The following is a 20,430-nucleotide window of genomic DNA, read 5'->3' as shown; positions in this document are numbered from 1 at the left end:
CGGCGCACGGTCGGAGTCCGGTAGCACTCGCAGAGGACTGTGACTGCCCGGCTCATCTCCCAACACACCGGCTTCCTAAGCGCGGGGGCGGGCGCATGCGCGGGCGCGCACCGGGGCGCACTCGGGCTCGCGCGTGCGCACGGCGCTCTCGCTCAGCCCCGCCATCTTCCCTTCCCCTAAGAGGGAAACACACCGGAGGCCGGACCGGAAGAGGGCGGAGCAAGTGGGGGGGGGGGAAAAGATGCCGTCAACGATTGTTCCCAACCAACCGCTGGGAAGAACCTGAGAGAGTCCCGGAGCGGAGCGCTCGCCGCGGCGCGGCTCACCCGGCCTCGGCTCTGCCGAGCCAACGCACGCAACCTCCCCTCCTCCGCCTTCCAGCCAGGCCGGCAGCCCCTCGGAAAACACGCGAGAGCTTGCAAGCGGCGGAGCCACAGCGTGAGAGCGGGCGAGAAGGAGCCCGCCCCCTCCGTCCCTTCCACCAATCAGCGGCGAGCCGCCTGCTGGGGGCGGGGCGGGGGCGGGGCGGAGGAAGTCTCGCGAGGCTTGTCGCTGCGCTGCTGCCGGTAGCGGAGGTTCTGCTCCGGCCCGGGATGGAGCCGAGGCGCGCGCGCTGCCGCTGCGAACCGCCGCTGTTTGTGCGGAGCCGCCCGTCCGCTCGCTGAGCAGGCGCCGCGAGGGCGCGGAGACTGCCCCCGAGTGCCTCGACCCCGCGGTGCCCCTCGCCGTGTCCCCTCCGCCGAGTGAGTGGACTAACACGCGTGGGCGGGTCCCGGAGCCGGGCTCCTCCTCTCCGCGCTGCCGCCGAGCTCCTGTCGGGACCCGAGGTACGGAAAGTTGTGCGCGGACCCCGGGCCCGCGCTTCCCGCACACCCCTGCCGGGTTTGTTTTCTCCCTGCCCCGCTCCTCCGGAGCTCCGCGGGCGGCGGCGCGAGGGACGGGTGGCTGTTGGGTTTACCGCTGTCCTGAGGGAGCGGCTGGGACCGTTTTCACCCTGCAGCGCCCTTCCGGATCTTGCTCCAAGTTGAAAAACTGGTTTTCTTCCGAAAACGAGAGGCTCCAGGTGTGTGCGTTCCACCGTTTTCAGGAACAGTGCGGTGCTCCGCTTTGAGAGTGATGCTTGTTTACGTGAGTGATCTGCGAGCCTTGTTTCTCTACCCCGGTCGGAGGTTTTCTTTGAAAGACATTTTTATATTACTGTTTCCATATCCAGCTGCCATCTCGTACTGTGTCTGCTCGGCAAGAGCAAGGGCTCTCTTGCCGCTTTTCTTTCCGTCCCTGCTCGGAGCATCCTCCTCCTTTCTAGACCACGGACCTCAGAATTGTCTAAGGTTCTGTATTTCACTCACAGCACCTGGTTGTTTCTTCTTTCTCTGTGCCCTTCCTCCACCCCAAACGGGTTTCCCCGCCTCAGCCTTCCTTTCATTCTTTTTGTGAAATGCATTATCTTTCCTGAAACTTTTTCAAGTTCTAATTAAACATACCGACTTGTCAGGCCTTTTTTTCTCTTCTGTCTCAAATCGTAGTTTACCTTTTTAGCATTTTTTACCGTTTTTGCTGTCCCTAATTCTTTACCATCCACCCATTCCAGGCTGTTGGGTGTTTCCCCCAACCGAGCCTCATCTTTCCACCACTGTGCCTTTGAGCGCCCGCATCGTCTGTTGGGATGCTTGCTTTTCCTTAGCACAACCCAGTTCATAGTTCGTTCTCTATAGACTCCCTTGGATGACATCGATAATACAGTGAGCGCCCAGAGCTCTTGACATAGTTCTGCAGTATTTATTAGGGTGTATTATTTGTTCCATTACCTGTCTTTCCTGCCAGCTTGAACTCAAGTCTGGAACCATGTCTTATTCATGTTTAAAACAAGCTAGTTCAGTTGGCACATGGCAGGCATTATTTATGTATACCTACATACATATTTATAATGTAATTGTTCTAAAAGATTTGCTATGAAAATTCTCAAGTCTCTTAAAAAGCAGAATATTAGAACCCAAAGAAACTTATTTTAGGGTAAATGCCCTTAATAGAGTCTGAATGTGAGCAGCCTTGTTTTCCAAGCACATATGTAATTGTACTTTTGCTATTAGTTGATGAGGATTATCTATAATAGCAAATGCATGTGCGTGCACACGCCCTATGCCTTCAAATGATTTTATGTTAGCATTTATTTGACAACTAGGATTTTATGCAATACAACTGTTTTTGACACTGCTCGGCAGACATGCATTCATGCAAGAAGACTTCCACTGACTCCTTGACCCGTGTTAGGAATAGCTGGCTTAGGTTAGGTCTTTTTGGGGTTGTTAATTTAAACACACACACATGGCACAGCCACGGTTTTAGGAAGTGTATAAATTGGTTTTGATTTACCAGTGTTCTTTCTCTCAAATTGTCTTCCTTTCGACTCTGAGGATTGATTTCTTTCATAAAGCTCCAAGTACATTCGTTTTCAAAAGAGCAGAAATTGTCTGTACTTTGAAATAGTGTATATATCTGCACAAGACCCCCCCCCCCCACAGGGTTTCTCTGTGAAGCCTTGGCTGTCCTGAAACTCACTCTGTAGACCATGGTGGCAGGCCTTGAGCACAGGCTGCCTCTGTCTCCCAGGTGCTGGGGTTAAAGGTGCGCACCACCACTGCCCAGATAAGATGCTCGGATTTTTATGTGTCATTTATATACATTATTTCTTTGTTTTTGAGATTGAGTCTTTATAGCCGAGGCCGTCCTAGAGCTCACTCTGTAGACCAGGCTGGCTTTGACCAAGCTCACAGACAACTGCCTTCTCCTGCCCCCTAGTGCTGGGACAAACGTTGTGATCACTTCTGGCTGTGTATATTCTTGATCTCTTCAATTCTAATAGTTCTCCGAAAGACTTGAAACATTTTTATTTTGCTATCTCCATGTGCCAGTTAATATCTTATCTAATTAGCTGCTAACATTAGAGGTACTCACCTGAGCAATAACAAATTTTAAACTAAATTTTTGATATTTAAAACCATGTCTGTCATATCATGTCATGTTTGTTATCTCCAGAAATTGGTAATTAGTAATTCATTTATAAAAGTAACGAGAGTTACTTGAATTTCTTTTGGTCTTTCTTAACTCAAAGCTAAAATTAAGCAGCTGGCAGTGGCTGTCGTGGGTAGGTGGAGGTTTCTGTAATCAGCGGCAGGATGTTCTGGGCCATCTGTAAGAATCTGCTGCAGAGATCTTAGTGTTAGAGTGGGTGGACATGGCCTACGCAGGAAGCAAAAGAGAAAAGGAAACTTGTTTCTCAAAAGCGTACCCCTGTAATCTAAGCCTACCTGTATAAAATAATTCAAGTATATTACGAATCATTAAGACAAGGACTGAAAAAATAGGCACATAAATTGAAAATATCCCTTCTGTAAATTAGAGTCCATTTTTTAAAATTTGTAACATGTGGAAAACAGTATCTCTCCACTTTACTTACTAGCGAAAATGAAAGAGAAAGCATCTGTTAAAAAAAAAAAAATGGCAAAAGCCTGGTCATGACATACCTCTTTAATCACAACACTCAGGAGGCAGAGACAGCAAATCTCTGTTGGTTTGAAGCCAGCCTGGTCTAAATAATGAGTTCCGTATAGCCAGGGCTCCGCTATAGAGAAAGCTTGTCTCAAAAAAAAAAAAAAAGGTATGGCAAAGCAAATTCATATTATAAAATACTTTAAGCTTTTGAGGTTTTGCAAACAGGAAATGAGTACACAGATTTTCAGAAGCTGTGTCACTTTTTCTGAAATGTTAATAAAATTAGGTAATAGCTTATAATCCCTTCTGTGTAGATAAGTTTTTATACTTCTGAAACACAAAATGTAGTTCATTTTATTAGTCTTTGTGCAGCCTAGAGAACATTTTTTAAAGTAGTTGTTTTTTTAAGCCCACCATATTCATTGTTTAATTTTTATTAAAACAGTTGCTGGATTTTTATAGTTACATGAGAAAATATAAAGTTTTATTGTTTAAAATTGTTCTTCATACACATTTCCATTGGCTGACTCAAAATGAGAAACTTAAATCTTTTAGGAGTTCCCGTTTGTAGAGTCAGAGAATTTGTTCTTTCCATCTTGGGCTAGGACGGTTTTTACAGAGGAAGAGACAAATAGGGCCCTCGGTCCAGCTCAGCTGAAGAGTTTCAGCCCTGGCACTAGCTGGGCTCTCACTAGCTCCTGTATCTGGAATTTTTGAGTCTCTTTTCTCAACGCAAAAAAGAAAGGAGCAGCACTTGTCCTTTGTGTAAAGGTCAGGGTAAGGTGGTGTCTCCAGTCTATCTCGTGCCTTACAGGAGCTTGCCATCCGGAGGAAACCTGGTTTGTCAGTGGTTTTCACAGTTTCATGTTTCATGCTTTTGGTCATGCCTTAAAGAAGAAAAGAAAAAACAAAAGAACTTTGACTATCTCCAGATTGCAGAGAATTTTTTTCTTTTTTTCCTCATAATACCATTTTTTATTTTATATTAAAGTTTGTGCTCCATTTTGAGAAAAGCTTCAAACCATAGAGCTTTATATAAACTAAGTAAGAGTTGTGTTGAGATTACTTTCTGGTATATAGGTAGACTTCCTTCAACAAGTATATACTACTTGTTGAAAAACTGTTAACTTTTCTCTTAAAAAAAAAAGTGTGTTCATGTGAGCACGCTCGTGGAGGCCAGAAGAGGGCTTTGGATTGAAGCTGGGGTTCATTTGTGAGCTCCCTGACAGGGATCTGAACCCTAGTCCTCCTAGTTGAGCACCAGCACTGTTAACCACAGAGCCATCCTTCTAGCCCCTTTGACTTGCCTTTGCACCCCCCCCTTTTTTTTAAGCTTTGTATAGCCCAAGGTGGCTTAGAATCCACTATGTAGTTTATGCTAACACCAAACTTGCAGTGACCCTCCTGCCTCAGCCCTGCCAATGCTTGAATTATAGGAGTGTGAGCGGCACACCCAGCCAGTTCCCTTTACACGTTCTCCGAAATGAGCTGGCCACTCTTCTGGGGCCCTGTTTCTGGATGTCTGTCCTGTCTCATGCATTAGAGCTGTCTTGTTGCCACAGCCTTATGCAAAGTGAGTCTGAAATCCTGCAAGATGGTTTCCGTGATTCTATTTCTTTGTTTTGTGTAGTGATTATAAAATCAGCTTGTCAGTTTCCAGCTGCATTAGATGATAACTGAAAACTATTGTCTTTATCATTTTGGATCTTTAAATCCTTGAGCACAGTATTTTCTGTGTATGAACCTTTTGCCTATGTGTATGTGTGTGCTCCAGGTACATGCTTGGAGCCGGTGGAGTTGATAAGAGGCTGCCAGGTCCGCCGGAACTAGAGTTAGGAATGGTTGGGAGCCACCCATGGGTGCCCAGAAACAAACCTGGGTCCTCTGCAAGAACAGCAGTGCTCTTAACTGCGGGCCATGTCTCCAGCCATGATGTGTTTGAGAACTTGCCACTGAAGCTTCCTGAGTGTGGAGCTTTTTTGCAAGTTATTTTCAACTCCAACTTCTTTTCTAGCTGACTTGTTGGAAAATAGCTGTAGGGTATGCCTGTGTAACTCTAGTGGCTGTAATAGTTACAGAACTATTATTAGTCACTTCTTGTATAGCTTTGTGTCATTTGTTAGTTTTGAGGGATTAGTCAGTGTAGTCTGAATTATCTAATTCATGTGTATGAGCTGTGCTGTTCCGCTCACTTGTGTTTGAAGTGAATTGTGGCTGTGCCGTGAGTTCGTTATTCTTTAAGGGAGTGGGAGTTGAGACCCTGTGTAACCCAGCTGGACTCCTTGTCTTGATCCTCTGTGCAGACTCTTGGGTACTGAGATTGCAATTTTGGGTTCCAATGGGTTGCAATTATGGTGGGTTTTGTCTTTCTTGGTATCTATCTCTGCATGTCCCACCCTCTCCCACCCTCATCCACCCTCTCCACCATCTTTGCTTTAAGGATCCTTTTAAAAAATGTATTTATTTACTATATATACAGTGTTCTGTCTGCATTTAGGCCACCAAGATAGAAAGGGCACCAGATCCCATTATAGATGGTTGTGAGCCACCATGTGGGTGCTGGGAATTGAACTCAGGACCTTTGGAAGAGCAGCCAGTGCTCTTAACCTCTGAGCCATCACTCCAGCCCTAGGGATCCTTTTTAAGGAGCTGGCTTTTGGTTTTACTTAGTTTACTTACTTACCTTCTCTTTATGTTGGGTTTACTCTGCTCTTTTCCTAGCTTCTCAAGGTTAGGTTATTAAATTCTTCATTTCTAAATTTTCTCTTTAGTTCTTTTTCAGGGTGTTTGCTCCTGTCTTGCTCTGTAATTCTAATGTCATTCAACATTGTATTTTCTGGATCCCCTGAGCTGTCTGGTCTTAATTTTTATTTGTGTGTGTGTGTGTGTGTGTGTGTGTGTGTGTGTGTGTGTGTGTATGTGTGTGTATGTGTGTGTGCGCGCACACACATGCATTAGAGTGTCTGCAGAGGCCAGAGAGAGTGTTGAGTGCCTGGAGCTGGATTACCAGACAGTTGTGAGGCACCTGGTATGGGTGCAGGGCACTAAAGTACTGTCCTCTGCAGGAGCAGCCAGCACTGTTGACTGCTGAACCATTGCTTCAGCCCAAAGTTATTCTCCTACGGGCTGGAGAGATGCTCAGAGGTTAAGAGCACTGGTATTCTCCAGAGGTCCTGCGTTCAATTCCCAGCAACCACATTTTGGCTCACAACTATCTATAATGAGATCTGGTGCCCTCTTCTGGGATGCAAGCATACATGTAGACAGAAAAACTTTAAATAATAGATCTTTAAGAGAGAGAGAGAGGTGAAATACTTTCCTAAATTGTTTGTTTATTTGAGACACATTCTCACTGTGTACTCTGGCTGTTCTGTGACTCACTATGTAGACCAGGCTGGCCTTGAACTCAGAGATCTGCTCAGCTTTGCTGAACTCTTTATCCAGCATTTCACTCTTTTAATGGAATCTATTATAGGAGGGATCCCTTGTTTTTGTTGTTGTTTTTCCAGCATTATGCTTTGCTTTGGAATTAGCACAGCCTGTCAGTCAGCCTCTCCTGGGAGGCTACCATGTCGATTTTGGATTTTGCTTCCAGAGCTCTAAGTGCTGCCAGATCCACACTCAGTAGACTCCTGGAACTCCTTTGCACTGCCATCTTGCAAGAGAGGCTGCCCTTCTCCGGGCCATGGCCCCTTCAGCAGCAGATGCTCTCCCTGCTGGCTGTGTGTCTGCTGCTGCCCCAGCCCGGGCTCTTCAGGGCTCCTCTCGCTCTTGCTGCTGTGCAGTGTTGTCCTGAGGCTCCCTTCAGAATGCAGCTGCACACCCGCGGCCTCTGTCTGTGTGCTTGGGAAATGGAACGTGTCAGGTGCCTGTGTTCAGCTACCCCAGAATCCCTTAGTGTCTCTTAGAACAGTGAAAGTTGCCGTAGTGGTTAGTGGCACTCTCTGTGGAAACGTCCTGCCCCTAAGAAAGACGCAGGAATTGGGGTTTTAATGTCAGTTTACGGAAGAAGCAGAAGCCCGGACGAGAGGAGCTTAAGAAAAGTGCACAGAAGCCAGCATGGCTGTTTAGTTGTAAGTGTGTGTAAATGTGTGTGTAAGAGAGAGAGAGAGAGTGAGTTTTGTAGGCTGAAGAGTTCTTGCAGGCAGATGTACATTTAAGCTTTTACTATCCCAAAATGCAGTGCATGGTGTTCCTAACTGCTTTTCCTCCCTAAATAATCTTGGGAAGGTGTGAGGTGAGTTGGTTTGTTGACTGTAGTCCTCACTTTGATTTATTGCTGCTCCTTTAGAGATGAGCTGCACAATCGAGAAGGCGCTGGCCGACGCCAAGGCCCTTGTTGAGAGGCTGAGGGACCATGACGACGCTGCAGAGTCCCTCATCGAGCAGACCACAGCCCTCAGCAAGAGAGTGGAAGCCATGAAGCAGGTTTGACTTCCCTCGCTAACTCAGTTAACAGTCTCACTGGCACCTGGTTCAGCGGCACTTAGAGTGAGAATATCGTAGTGCTCTGTTGCCGTGATGAGACACCTGCCACGGCAGTTCTCATAAAGGAAAAGAGTTACCTGGGGCTGGCCCACGGTTTTCAAAGGCTAGTCCACTGTCATGGAAGGACACATGGCAGTGCGGGCACATGTGCTGGAGAAGGGCTGAGAGGTCTGCATCAGGACCGGCAGGCATCAAGGAGAGACTGCGCCTGGAATGGGCTTTGAAACCTCAGAGGTCACCTCCAGTGATCCACTTCCTCCGATAGTGTGTCAACTAGTGCCACTCGGTGGTGGTCAAGTTTTCAAATCTATGAGCCAGTCAGAACCATTTTCATTCAAACCAGCACACTAAGTACAGCTTAATCAAATAATTTCTAGTCAAAGTTTTCCAGTAGCCTCACCTGTGTGGTTGTCTCGCTTTGGACTAGGGTATACTGTCCCACTTTGGTGACCGGTAGAGAGGTAAGTGTAGCGGGCAGCTTTGTGTGTCAGCTTGGCACAGAGTCCTCCAAGAGGAAGCAGCCTCAGTTGAGGAAATGCCTCCATGAGATCCAGCTGTAAGGCATTTTTTCTCAATTAGTGATCACTGAGGGCAGGTGGACCATCCCTGGGCTGGTGGTCCTGGTTCTGTAAGAAATCAGCCTGAGCAAGCTGGAAAGCAGCAGCCTCCACGGCCTCTGCATCGGCTCCTGCCTCCAGGTTCCTGCCCTGCTTGAGCTCCTGTTCTGACTTCTTTATACTCTGATGCACAAGTATAAACTGAATAAACCCTTTCCTCCCCAACTTGCTTTTTTGGTCATGGTGTTTTGTCACAGCAATAGAAACCCTGACTAAGACAGTAAGTTTATTTATAACCTATAAATTTCATCCCTCTTCTGACAGAAATGCGCATTTGAGTTAAATAAGTGAAATGGTTGAGTCTAAATAAGTACCTTTGATAAGGACCAGGTAGCACACTTCGCTAATGTTGACGTGCATTAGACCTTTGCTGTTACATAATGTCTAATAACCAATTTTTTTTGGAAATGATATAAGGAAATACCTAGTTTTCACCTATGCAGTTATTTCAGATTCATTTTTTCTAGTATCTTTTACCCTGAAGTAGGTTTTCCTCATTGCTAATAATAATAATAATAATAATAGCAATCAAAGGTTTTCCTCATTGCTAATAATAATAATAGCAATCAAATTTACCTACTGTGCAAGCCGTCCCTCCATAAAGATTTCCAACTCTTTAAAAAAGCAGCTCTTTCCAGTCCCAGCACTCGGGAGGCAGGTGGATCTCTGATCCAGTTCTAGGACAGCCAGGGCTACACAGAAAAAAACTTCTCTTTCTTGGGGGAGAAAAGGAAAGAAAGCAGCTCTGAACTAATCACCAGAAAGAGTGGACCTTGTTCCCTTACTGTGTTCTGTACTCGTATCTCCCTGAAGCCATCCACTGCTCGACCATCAGCCTGGCTCAGCTGCTGTGATGGGCTTTAAGAAGGGAGTTTGACTCTTGGAGTCAAGAACCAGGAGTGCCACTGCCTGCCTTACTTAGGGTTTTATGGCTGGGAAGAGTCACCACTGGGACTCCTACAAAGGACAGCGGTTAGTTGGGGCTGGCTTACAGTTCACAGATTCAATCCATTACTGTCGTGACCAGATGCAGGTAGACAGGGTGCTGGAGAAAGAACTGGGGGAGAGCCCTCCTTTCTGATCCACAGGCAGCAGGAAGAGAACTGGCTTGAGCTGAGACCTCCAGTCAGAATGCACCTCCTACTGCAAAGCCACATGTCCTAATAGTTTCACTCCCTGTGGACCAGGGGGTCCTCTCTTTCTTTTTTTGGTTTTTGGAGCTAGGATTTCTCTGTGTAGCTTTGGCTGTCCTCAACTTCACTGGCCTTGAACTCCCAGAGAACCGCCTGCCCCTGCCTCCCTGAGTGCTAGGATTATAGGGGTGTGCCATTATGCCTGGCTTACCATTTTCTTTCAAACCACCAAAGTTACTATGAATTCATTGATAGCCATCCAGTTAGAATGCCTCAAGAAAAATGAATGTAATTCAAAAATTGGATTCCCCTTTTTAGAAAAATTCAAAATCCAACGGGGTGTGGTGGTGTATGCCTTTGAGGCCAGCCTGCCTGGTCTACATAGTGAGTTCCAGGACAGCTACATAATAGACTTTGTTAATCCCTAAGAAAAATTCCCTCCCCACTCTTTTGCGGTGCTGGGGATGGAACCTGGGGCCTTTCTATACTAAGCAAATCAGCCACCGGTCAGTCTCTTTCTGGCTTCCTACCTCTTGACCCTGAAAAGCACAGTTCGTCTCACAGGGACTCACCTGCTCTAGACCCTGCATGCAAGTAGGAGGTGAGCTTTCTGGCTTTTGTGCTCTTACGGTGCTCTAAAGTTCATCTGGGTGGTTGTGTGCATCAGGCTTTTTGTTTTTACCTATTGTCCAGTGGTGCCGCACTGCACGGGGCTATGGTGCACCCCGCGTCTCTGAGTAATTCCACTGCAAATGTGTTCCTTAGGGATGGAGTGTTGGGTTAGGCAATGCCTCTGTTTAGCTCTTGGAGGCTCTGTCTGTTATCTTCATATATCAGATAAAAATTTGCAGATGTTGTTCTTTTATCTCTCATTAGTATCAAGAAGAAATCCAAGAACTTAATGAAGTTGCAAGACATCGGCCACGATCCACACTCGTTATGGGAATCCAACAAGAAAACAAACAAATCAGAGAATTACAACAAGAGAACAAAGGCAAGAGCCACTGTTACTAAAGAGAACTTTAATCTTCCGTTGTGAGATTGGTTTGGGACTAGTTAGTATATTCACAGATGGGCAGAGGCTGGAGAGGTGACTCAGTGCTTCGGATCACTTGCAGAGGATGCAGGTTCAGGCCCCAGCACATGCATCAAGCAGCTCCCAGCTCCTGTGACTCCATCTCCAGAGGACCGGACACCCTCTTCTGGGGCACCAGGCACACATGTGGTGCACAGACATACATGCACAAACTCACATGTACACACAAAATAAACATTAGTTTTTCTTAGTGGGGAAATAATGAACTGAAGTGACTTCTGTAATATTTAAGCTCATTTCATGTTCTATATCCCTAAATGATACTGCAGCTTTATCCAGTCCTCTGCAAACGTCTGCCCAGCTTGGCTTCACTTTAGATGCTTCGCACATCCTGGGTGCACTGTTCCTGTTAGCTGCAAAGGAGCTACACTCCGTCCTCTGCAGCCTGGTGCTCATAACCCCTGTGTGCAGTCCCTCCGCCCTTCGACACAGTGTCAGAATCAGTGTGGTCATGTTGCTCTTGTTTAAATATTTCAGTTGTGTTTGTGTTTTCAGGAACAAGGACCTTCAGTCAATTCCTGCCCTCTTTTCTGTCCTCATCCCACAGCTCTCCACACACAGTCCATCTGCCATTGCAAACCAGTTTCTTAGTATATTCTTCACTTTCATGCCCCTTGTTTGGGATTCTCGTTCCTTCAGTGTTCAGTATAAGAGCTCAGTTCATCACAATACTGTACTTCTGTGGAACATTTCCCAGTCTAGCCTCAAAGCTCTGAAGTGATTTAAGAAATGAGTTTTAAATGGACACTTTAAAAACTTGAGAAATGGCTCAGCAGATCAGGGGCACTTGCCACCAAGCCTGAGTTCTGTACCTGGAACCCACGTGGTAGAAGGTGAAAGTCAGTTCAGGCTGTCCTCTGACCTCTGAATGTGCCATGGCACGCGTGTATACACACACAGAGAGAAGCTTAGAACTTCGATACAAAATAAGGGACTTCTTTGTTGCATGTTTTTAAGATATTCTATATGTCTGTGTTTTGATAAATATTAGATGGAAGAGCATAGTGTAATCTTCTTTTTAAAGATTTTTATTTATTATTTATAAATGCTCTGTCTGCACACATGCCTGCAGGCCAGCAGATCTCACTATGGAGGTCGTGAGCCACCACGTGGCTGCTGGGAATTGAACTCAGGACCTCGGGAAGAGCGGCCATGCTCTTTCTCTCTGAGCCATCTCCCCAGCCCAGTTTATGTGATCTTAACTCATTTGAATAAAGCACATTATTCTTGACAGAACTGCGAACATCCTTGGAAGAGCACCAGTCTGCCTTAGAACTGATAATGAGCAAGTACCGAGAGCAGATGTTCAGATTGCTAATGGCTAGCAAAAAAGATGACCCAGGCATCATAATGAAGTTGAAAGAGCAACACTCAAAGGTAATCCAGTCTCCGAAATTGACTTGAAATGAGAACTGGGGCCATCAGATTTTTTAAAACAATGAAGTCAGTAATGTAATATATGTGTAATATATAACTCATGTTTTTAATTGACATTTTCTGTTGTCATCGCTCTATTTCTTGTATATTGTTTTGACTTAATGCTTGACTACTTGACTTAATGCTCTTATGCTTCTAATTCCCTTTACTTCTTAGTAACAGGCTCTCAGGCTGTAGCCTCTAGTTGTCCAGGACCTCACTTTGTAGACCAGGCTAGCCTTCAAAGATATACCTGCCTCTGCCTCCAGATTGGTGTCCTTAGTAACTTTAAAATGTTATTTATTTGTACATGCATGTGTGGGTGTATGTGTGTGTGTGTGTGTGTGTGTGTGTTCAGAAATAAACTATTTTAAAAATAAAGGTACGTTCAGTGTAAATTTACTCTTTTAAGTAGTATTTTTTCCAGTAAATTTGTACAGTGTTACATGTTACACAAACAGAAACTGAAATGATTTTAAAGTCTGCTATAGCTGAGTGTAGATCGTTTTCCTGAAAAGTCTAGTCTGAATAGGGCCAACTCATTTTTGTGAAAAACCATGGGCTTGGGTTGGGGGAGGAAAAGAATCGATAATGTATGTAGTTGATATCAGCAGCCATTTTACTTGCGGGTCAGTTGTCTCAAGAAGAATAACTTGCTGTTTACATTAAACTGAATTTTAGCTGCCACTGTGAAATACAGATATTGGACTAGATTGAGTAACTGCCTCTTATGTGTTGGATAATGGTGAAGTAATCTAACTACAACTAATATTATGTAAGAAATAGTGGTAGTTATGTGATAGGTATATTTCTCAATTATTGACACATGTTTTGGATTATTTAAAATACTTCTTCCACACTGGTGTTTGTAGTGTTTTTAAATTGTTCCATCAGAATTAAATAACTGATGGGATTCTTTGGGTGACAGATTTACATATTAAGAAATGTAATAGCAACCTCCTATTTCAGATACAAGGAGACTAAAGATTTAATATTATGTAATTATACGATTCATGCCCTAACAAAATGGAATTTCTTGGGTGTTTAACTGGTCTTTTGAACTTAAAGTCTCTATTGTTAGTAATAATATTTATTATTGAGCATTTCCACGTCTGTCTAAGCCAGGTGTGACATGTACTCCTTTAATCCCAGCACTTCTGAGATAGAGGCGAAAGGTTGGGATTCAAGGCCAGCCTGGGCTACATGAGATCCTGTTCATGCTGTTTACATTCTGCCCTACTTCTCCAAAAAAGAAAGAAAAAGAAAACAAATTAACATGTGAATAAGAGGGATATATATATATATAAAGTTGAAATACGGTCTTGAAATTTCAAATTGCCCTCAGGATTTACAATATGAAAAGCAAAATTTTAAAGTTTGGGAAGAAGAGTGGATAACCGGGGTGGAGGGTGTAGAATCAGATTCAACGGTGTTAGTCCCGTGTGGTAGCGACAGTGACAGCACGCGTAGGGCGTAACTAGTAGAGCGTGTGTTAGAGTGCCTAAAGCCCTGGGGTTCAATCCCCACACCAAAAGTAAACAGTACCATTGCTCCCCATTCCATCAATGCTGTCCTGTCAATTGGAGCAGTTAAATACTTCCTAAGGAGCCCTGAACCCTGTTTATTCTGTAGACTGAGTTCATCTACGTGCTGACCCTTGCCTTCTGTGAAGTGACTGTTCAGTAATTTGCTATTAATTCTCACTAATACATATTAATGTTTGTGGTTTTGACTTTTCCCAAAAAGGAGACACTTTGGCCTGCATTGGCTTAGTTGTCGTGGGCAAGAATAAGGTAATTGGAGGAACACACTCCGTTACTGTGAGGCAGCCTGAGGAGAGTGAGTGTGACTACAGTAGGAGGAGCAGGGTTTTCGTAAGCAAAGTCGGAAAGAAGGCGATTATTTCATCTAGCCTTCAACTAACTGCAGGAGGGGGAATGCATGAAAGCACAGAGTTGAGTCTGGAAGTGTTAGGCACCAGTGGTCTAATATGCCTAAACAGAAATAATTCCGTGACACACTTAGGGAGCACGGCTGAGTGTGGCTGCATTGGGAGCCGCAGTCCTGCTGTAGTAACACGGAAAGTTGCGCTCACCAAGAGCTTCCTGCACCATAGAAATCACTAGGAAGCCTGAGAACTTAGGTTTATCAAAATGTTTTTACATTATTTAACAGACGCCTTTTTGGAAATCTTAAAAAAACAAACATTCCACCAGTTGGCTAACACGCATGAACTAACCCTCATTTGGTTTTAAATTGCGGATGAAGCCCGTGTTAACGTTATAATGGCTCTGTGCTACAGATTGACACGGTGCATCCTAACCCCTGCGAAGGAGTCTTCCTCGATGCGTCTCGGCACGTCCTTGAAGCACCTCAGCACGGACTGGAGAGGAGGCACCTGGAAGCAAATCAGAATGTACACTAGACCAAACAGTCACCTTGGGGCTGGGCGGAAGTGGGTCCGTTTAAAAGTTGTTCTGTTTAGAACGGCCCTGCCAGACTAGATCAGCGAATAAAAGAAATCAATCGAGGAACGGTGTGCCTTTCATGGCCGTGCTGCGGACTCTAAGCCTGTCCTTCCTTCTCTGTGTCATGCACAGGGTATAAGTACATGTGTATACGTGTGTGTGTGTGTGTGTGTGTGTGTGGATAATGTGACAGAAACTTCACAGAGATGTTTATCCTCCATCTTTGGATTGCTCTCGCTAGATGCCACTATCTTTTGTTCTAAAACAGTGTATTTCTAGACATTAAGTATTTTCTTTCTCAGGAGGCAGAGGCAGGGAGAGCTCTGAGTGTGAGGCCAGACTGGTCTGCCCAGTGAGGTCCCGGTCAGCTAGGGAGGCCCTGTCTAAATAAAGGAGCCTGCGTTTTCTTGATGATAACTGCAGCCTGATAGTGTGAAAGGCTGGTCCTCCATCAAACTGCAGTTCTTTCATGTAGACCTTTCTTTATGACCCTCTGTTTGCCTTCACAACTAGGAAGCCTTCGCGCGCCCTGACGTCTGTGCATGGTGATGCCTGCTGCCTGTGTCTTTAGGTGCCGGCGTGCTGGGCTGGCTGCAGAACAGGCACACACGCAGGCTCACAAGGGTGTCAGGACAGCTCAGGGTGCTGTGCTGACCCTTACAGCCCATGAGCGAGTCCTTCCGGGCCGTAACTCACGCTGAGTACTGCCGCCTCTGGTCTCGTCAGAGCAGATGCTGAGTCAACACCTTTTCTTCCATTTTAAAGGCAAGAAGTTACTGGCTTCCTCTGACCGACATCCAGTTTTTCAGTTTGCTGTACATGTGCTCTCCGTAACAGAGGGGTCTTAGTGACTCAGTACTGCAAGGAATGGCAGCTGTTTGCTTGGCTAACAGCTTTGCTGCACAGGCTAACCCAAGGCTGTCTCGTCGACCTTCCTGAGTAGATGTGTCCGTGGGGAAGGTGCTTAGCTGTGGATCCCATTAAAAGTCCCTCTCACAAATGAGAATTACTATTCTTTCACATACTTGGTTTTAGCTTTAGCCGTGCTCCACTAGTCAGAGCAGGTTGGTTCTCCGTGTGTCTTCTCAGTGCGTGTGTCACAGAAACTTCTCCATTAAGACAAAGGTTTAGGGGATAGCCCAGCATTCAGTCCTCAGAACCAGGAACATGTCAGGCCTGCATCTTTTTCTTTAACATTAAACGGGGCTCAGTGATGGAGTGCTTGCCTCTTCTAAAGGTGCTGGGTTCAGTTACCAGACACACACATATATATTAAATATAATTACTAAAGACAGTTCTGTTTCTCCATTTCCTGTAGTTTAATAGTTACGTGGGTTCTTTAACTTCTTGATCAAATCCTTTCTACAACCAGTCAATTATATAAAGACTTGATGTTCATTTGGGGATTTTTTTCGTTTACTTTCATATTTAATTTTTGTCTTCATATAGTGAGTCCTGTTGTTAGTATAAACTATTTATTGAGAAAATGATTATTCTCATGCGTCTGTCAATTTCTAAAGCTCTTTGACTCCTTCCCTGAACAAAGTTCAAAAGGTCAGGGTGGTCTACTATTGTACTTTTGTTACCTGCCTTAGTGCCCGAGATGTCATAAATGTGTAAAAACCAAGGAATGAGATTGAAAGAATTTGTAAAACTGATAAATATGGTTGTCTTTATTATGCTGAAATTCTATTTTCATCAGGCAAAAAAAGCTACTTCATGTTTTAATATTCCATAGCAATTTGTTCATTTTGCTTAATAATTTTTATACAACAAATAATAAATAACAGACAGATGGAAACAATAATCTTCCTGCTCTCAGGAGGATTATGGTCGAGAAAGGCTTTGGTTGAGTTGGGATCAGCTTGTAGACATTAATACTATAGTGGAGACTGAGTCATGCAGGCTTCAGGGAAGCAAAGAGTGCATGTGCCAGCAGTTTTTATCTTTCCCAATAGTACATGCAGATGTGAAAAAGAAAATCTTCCTGGTCATTGTGATGAATGTGAAATGAACAGGTGTTTGTTATCGGGTTGAGTTGCATTGTGATCTGTATTAATTCTAATCTATGCCTGTGTCCAGTTTGCTGTGGTTCATGTTAAGAGCCACGTAAGGACGGCACCCCGCATCAGGTGTGCAGTTCTGTCAGAAGAGAGTTCACAGTTTAACTAGTGAAGTCTTCCTCTTACCCCTCATCCACCCTTTCTTCCAGGAGTTGCAAGCACACGTTGACCAGATCACCGAGATGGCAGCAGTAATGAGAAAAGCTATTGAAATTGATGAACAGCAGGGTTGCAAGGAACAGGAACGAATATTTCAACTCGAAGTGAGTTTTAAACTTCAAATACAGGTAGAAAGTATCTCTGAAAACACTCAACCAGAGAACATTCCTAATTTTAACAGACCCACACTCTTCTTAAGTTGGTGGCAGTGATTTCTGAATCTGGATGCTGGTAATAGTGAGTGGAATTGGCTGATGGGTATTTGAGATGGAGGATGCTCAGTAACCTGGGAGTACACCAGCAGTTGATTTTTAAACCAGGCGTGGTGGTGCGCGCCTTTAATCCCATGACTCAGGAGGCAGAGGCGGGTGGATCTCTGAGTTCAAGTCCAGCCTGGTCTACAGAGCAAGCTCTCTTGGACAGCCAGGGCTACACAGAGAAACCCTGTCCTGAAAAGAAAAGAGAAAGTTGAGTTTTGATTCTGTGTTGTTTTTATGTATGTATGTATGTATGTATGTATGTATGTATGTATGTATGTATACGTGTGTGTGTGTGAATTTCTTCAGTTTCATAATTTTTAAAATTCAGTTCTTTGTGCTAGAGATCCTAATGATATAAAAAGTGTTTATAATGCACAAATAATGCCAGTTGTGGTGCTCCTTTATTCCTAGCCTTAGGAGGCAGAGGCAGAAGGATTGGGAAATCAGGTCATCTTCAGCTCTCCAGTGGGTAAGCAGCTGGCTGTGAGACATGAGGACCTGACGGTGAATCCCCAGTGCCCTTGTAAAGGTCGGGCACGTGGTGGTATTCTACAAATTTATAACTAGCAGAGTTTATATGGGTGTTTTATAAACATGTATATCTTCTCCGATCTGTTTGCAAAACACGCTGAATTTTGCCTCTTCACCTTTTCCATCTACACACGTTAAGATTTGCAGCAGTGCGGACGTTGAGTACTGACCCTGCATTCGAAATCAGGTTTTGCCTTTTCTTTTTGAGACAAAGGCTCACTGTGTGTCCCTGGCTGGTCTAGAGCTCCTTATGCAGACTAGGATGACCTCAAACTCAGAGTTCCCCCTGCCTTTGCCTCCCAACTTCTGGGAGTAAAGGTGGTATCTATCATCACACCCAGCTTTGAGATCTGTTTAGTTTCAGGTTGTGAGCTGCCTGTAGCACATAGTACATTTATCCATGTATGTGGCTTTTACCATCTGCGTCTCTCGGGTGTGCCCTATAGGAGTCTCTTAGGGATGACCAAATAAGCATTTCTACCTGTGCACATGCAGCGCTCCCCCATTTGTGTGTGTAAACCATCTTGGGTTTTGCTTGTTCCTTACAGCAAGAAAACAAAGGCTTGAGGGAGATCCTTCAGATAACTCGAGAATCCTTTTTGAACCTCCGGAAGGATGATGCATCAGAGAGTACATCTCTTTCCGCATTAGTGACCAACAGTGACCTGAGTCTGAGGAAGAGCTGAGTGGCTTTCTGCGTGTCACTAGGATGGGCCCCGCTGTGGATGGATGAGCATAAACTTCAGTCGGTCCTTTTCCCTCAATAGTATGTAAGGTACACTGGCAAGAGACAGCAGAAGAATGGATCACCAGTGGTCATACTCGATCCCAAACAAGAAAGGAGAAGCTGAGCCACAGAGAGAGCAGGGGGTCCTGACAGTACTGCAGAGCACTGCAGTCTCAGAACTGCTGTCGGCTTCCTGGATGACACGGGGGCCACCCTGAATACTCCCAATAAACATTGGAAATCCTAAATTTTCCCAATTTCAAACGCAAGTTTTGCTGTGGTTTTCTGAATGGAAGACTATTCTAAGTCTTACCCTTCCTGCTTAGTGTCAGAGTTAACATTCTTACGTACCATTGAGGCATCTGCCTTAGTGCTTACCTGTCAGCTTTCCCGTGTGTTCAGTCTTCCTCAAAGACAGCTCCAAGGCTATAGGAATGTGTTACTGGCACCACAGATAGAAGGAATATTCTTCTATCTCGTTCCTATAACTCTTAGCTAGCACTTCTATGACTTGTTAAGTGTATGCAGTACCATCTCAGGAAGGACCGAGAGGTATACTTTCTAAGAAAGACAGCCCTGTAGACACATTTAGTAGGTTAAACTACTTTGGAAGATTGTTTTGGTTCTGGGTTAACAACGGAACCAGCTTTTCCTCCTCTCTCCTTGATGTTTAAGGACTGAGAGACAGTGCCGTGATTAGTGCAACAAGATAGGCACGGTCATCTCCAAGTAAATTGGGAATTGCTGTGCTCTTGTTTTCAGAAAGTACTCTTCAAATACTTAGAAAGTACATGCAGGTTCCAAAAACAAATTTCTGGATTCAGATCTAAGCTCCGTTTGGTTCTTATGCCTGTGAGGTTTTCCCTACAGCTTACGACTCAGTAAGTGGCAGCATTTTCCTTTGCATTTAAAAAATATATTTACAATATGTAAAGCTTTTTAAGGCCATAGGATACAGAAGTGTGCTCTAACACCAATTGAAACCCAAATTGTTCTTGTTTTATAGTGATCAGAATAAAAGGATAAGAGATTATGAAATACGGTTAATAGTATATTATACTTGTATGTGAAGTACATACTACAGTTAGCACAAATAAAAAGTTCTTTTGAGTATATCATTTGTTAGGTAACTATTACTTTGCAGTGTAATGTGTAATTTCATGTATTGGCAAAATTCAAAGGACTTTTCACTTGAGAAATTTTCAGTCCAAAGTTTGAGTTGAGTGGGGTTAGGGTTGTTGGGAAAGGCCGGTGCCCAGAAGTCAATCAGTTCTCATACAGAGGCCTTAACATTTTATACATAAGTGAATTTATTTTTAAGATTTTCTATTGGTTTTTGGAGAGTCTCCTTCAATGTAGTGATTCATCCTCTCCTGCAGTTTTATTCCAGGCCAGAATTGGAGAAAGAAGAAGAAAGGCTATGCTGAGATGGCAGGCAGTGCTTTGAGTATCTCTGTTGTAAAACATTCTTTGAGAAGTAATTATTTTTATAAAAAATTATTTATCCTTTGTCGTCTGGAATATTAAGGTTGTGAATATTTTAAGACGTTTGCTTTGTTTTTAGCAATAGTTTTCCATCCTCCCCCCAAAAAAACAAACAAACAAGCTTTTAAGCTTCTGAGAGTGTGCTGAAGAGGAGCCTATTTTGTCAGTAAAGACAAGTGTCTAAAACCGAGACGGTCTCAGGTTTAATTTGGAAGCCGCTTACATTTCTTAATGCACTTTGTTTTGAGACTTGCGCACCCTGTTTGTTCCGGGCAGGGCCATGCTGGGGTTTGGACCCAGAACTCTATGTATTTTGTTTACACGTGCTCTGTCACTAAGCTGCATCCTCAGCCCTCTGCTCTGTTGTGTGTGTGCTGCCTACACATGCCTGGTTCCTGGATGGTGCTGTGATTCCCCCTGTTCTTCAGAGGTTTCTCCCATTGGATAACCCTGGGACTCGCAGACTTGCAGCTTCTGCTTAGTGCTTATAACCTC

General features: G+C 44.4%; 1 protein-coding gene across 3 annotated transcripts; it reads left to right on the top strand.

Annotated features, from left to right (window-relative positions):
- Positions 1-567: 567 nt before the first annotated feature.
- Positions 568-19,488, top strand: Fgfr1op2 (FGFR1 oncogene partner 2). 3 transcript variants are annotated; one of them, XM_055605643.1, is made up of 7 exons: positions 568-827; positions 7,784-7,920; positions 10,607-10,724; positions 12,061-12,203; positions 14,545-14,658; positions 16,923-17,036; positions 18,272-19,488. In XM_055605643.1, exons 2-7 carry the CDS (start codon positions 7,786-7,788, stop codon positions 18,407-18,409), a joined length of 762 nt encoding a protein of 253 aa, XP_055461618.1. In that variant the 5' UTR covers positions 568-827; positions 7,784-7,785; the 3' UTR covers positions 18,410-19,488. The 3 variants fall into 3 exon arrangements, with proteins under 3 accessions (XP_055461618.1, XP_055461620.1, XP_055461619.1); XM_055605644.1 differs by lacking the exon at positions 568-827 and adding an exon at positions 1,068-1,128; XM_055605645.1 differs by lacking the exon at positions 14,545-14,658 and having other exon boundaries at positions 571-827.
- Positions 19,489-20,430: the final 942 nt, after the last annotated feature.

The sequence above is a fragment of the Psammomys obesus genome, unplaced genomic scaffold (genome assembly GCF_907164565.1).
Source record: "Psammomys obesus unplaced genomic scaffold, mPsaObe1.curated_primary_1811, whole genome shotgun sequence".
NCBI lineage: Eukaryota > Metazoa > Chordata > Mammalia > Rodentia > Muridae > Psammomys > Psammomys obesus.
The sequence above is the reverse complement of the archived record's forward strand: the minus strand, read 5'-3'. Positions and strand labels throughout refer to the sequence as shown.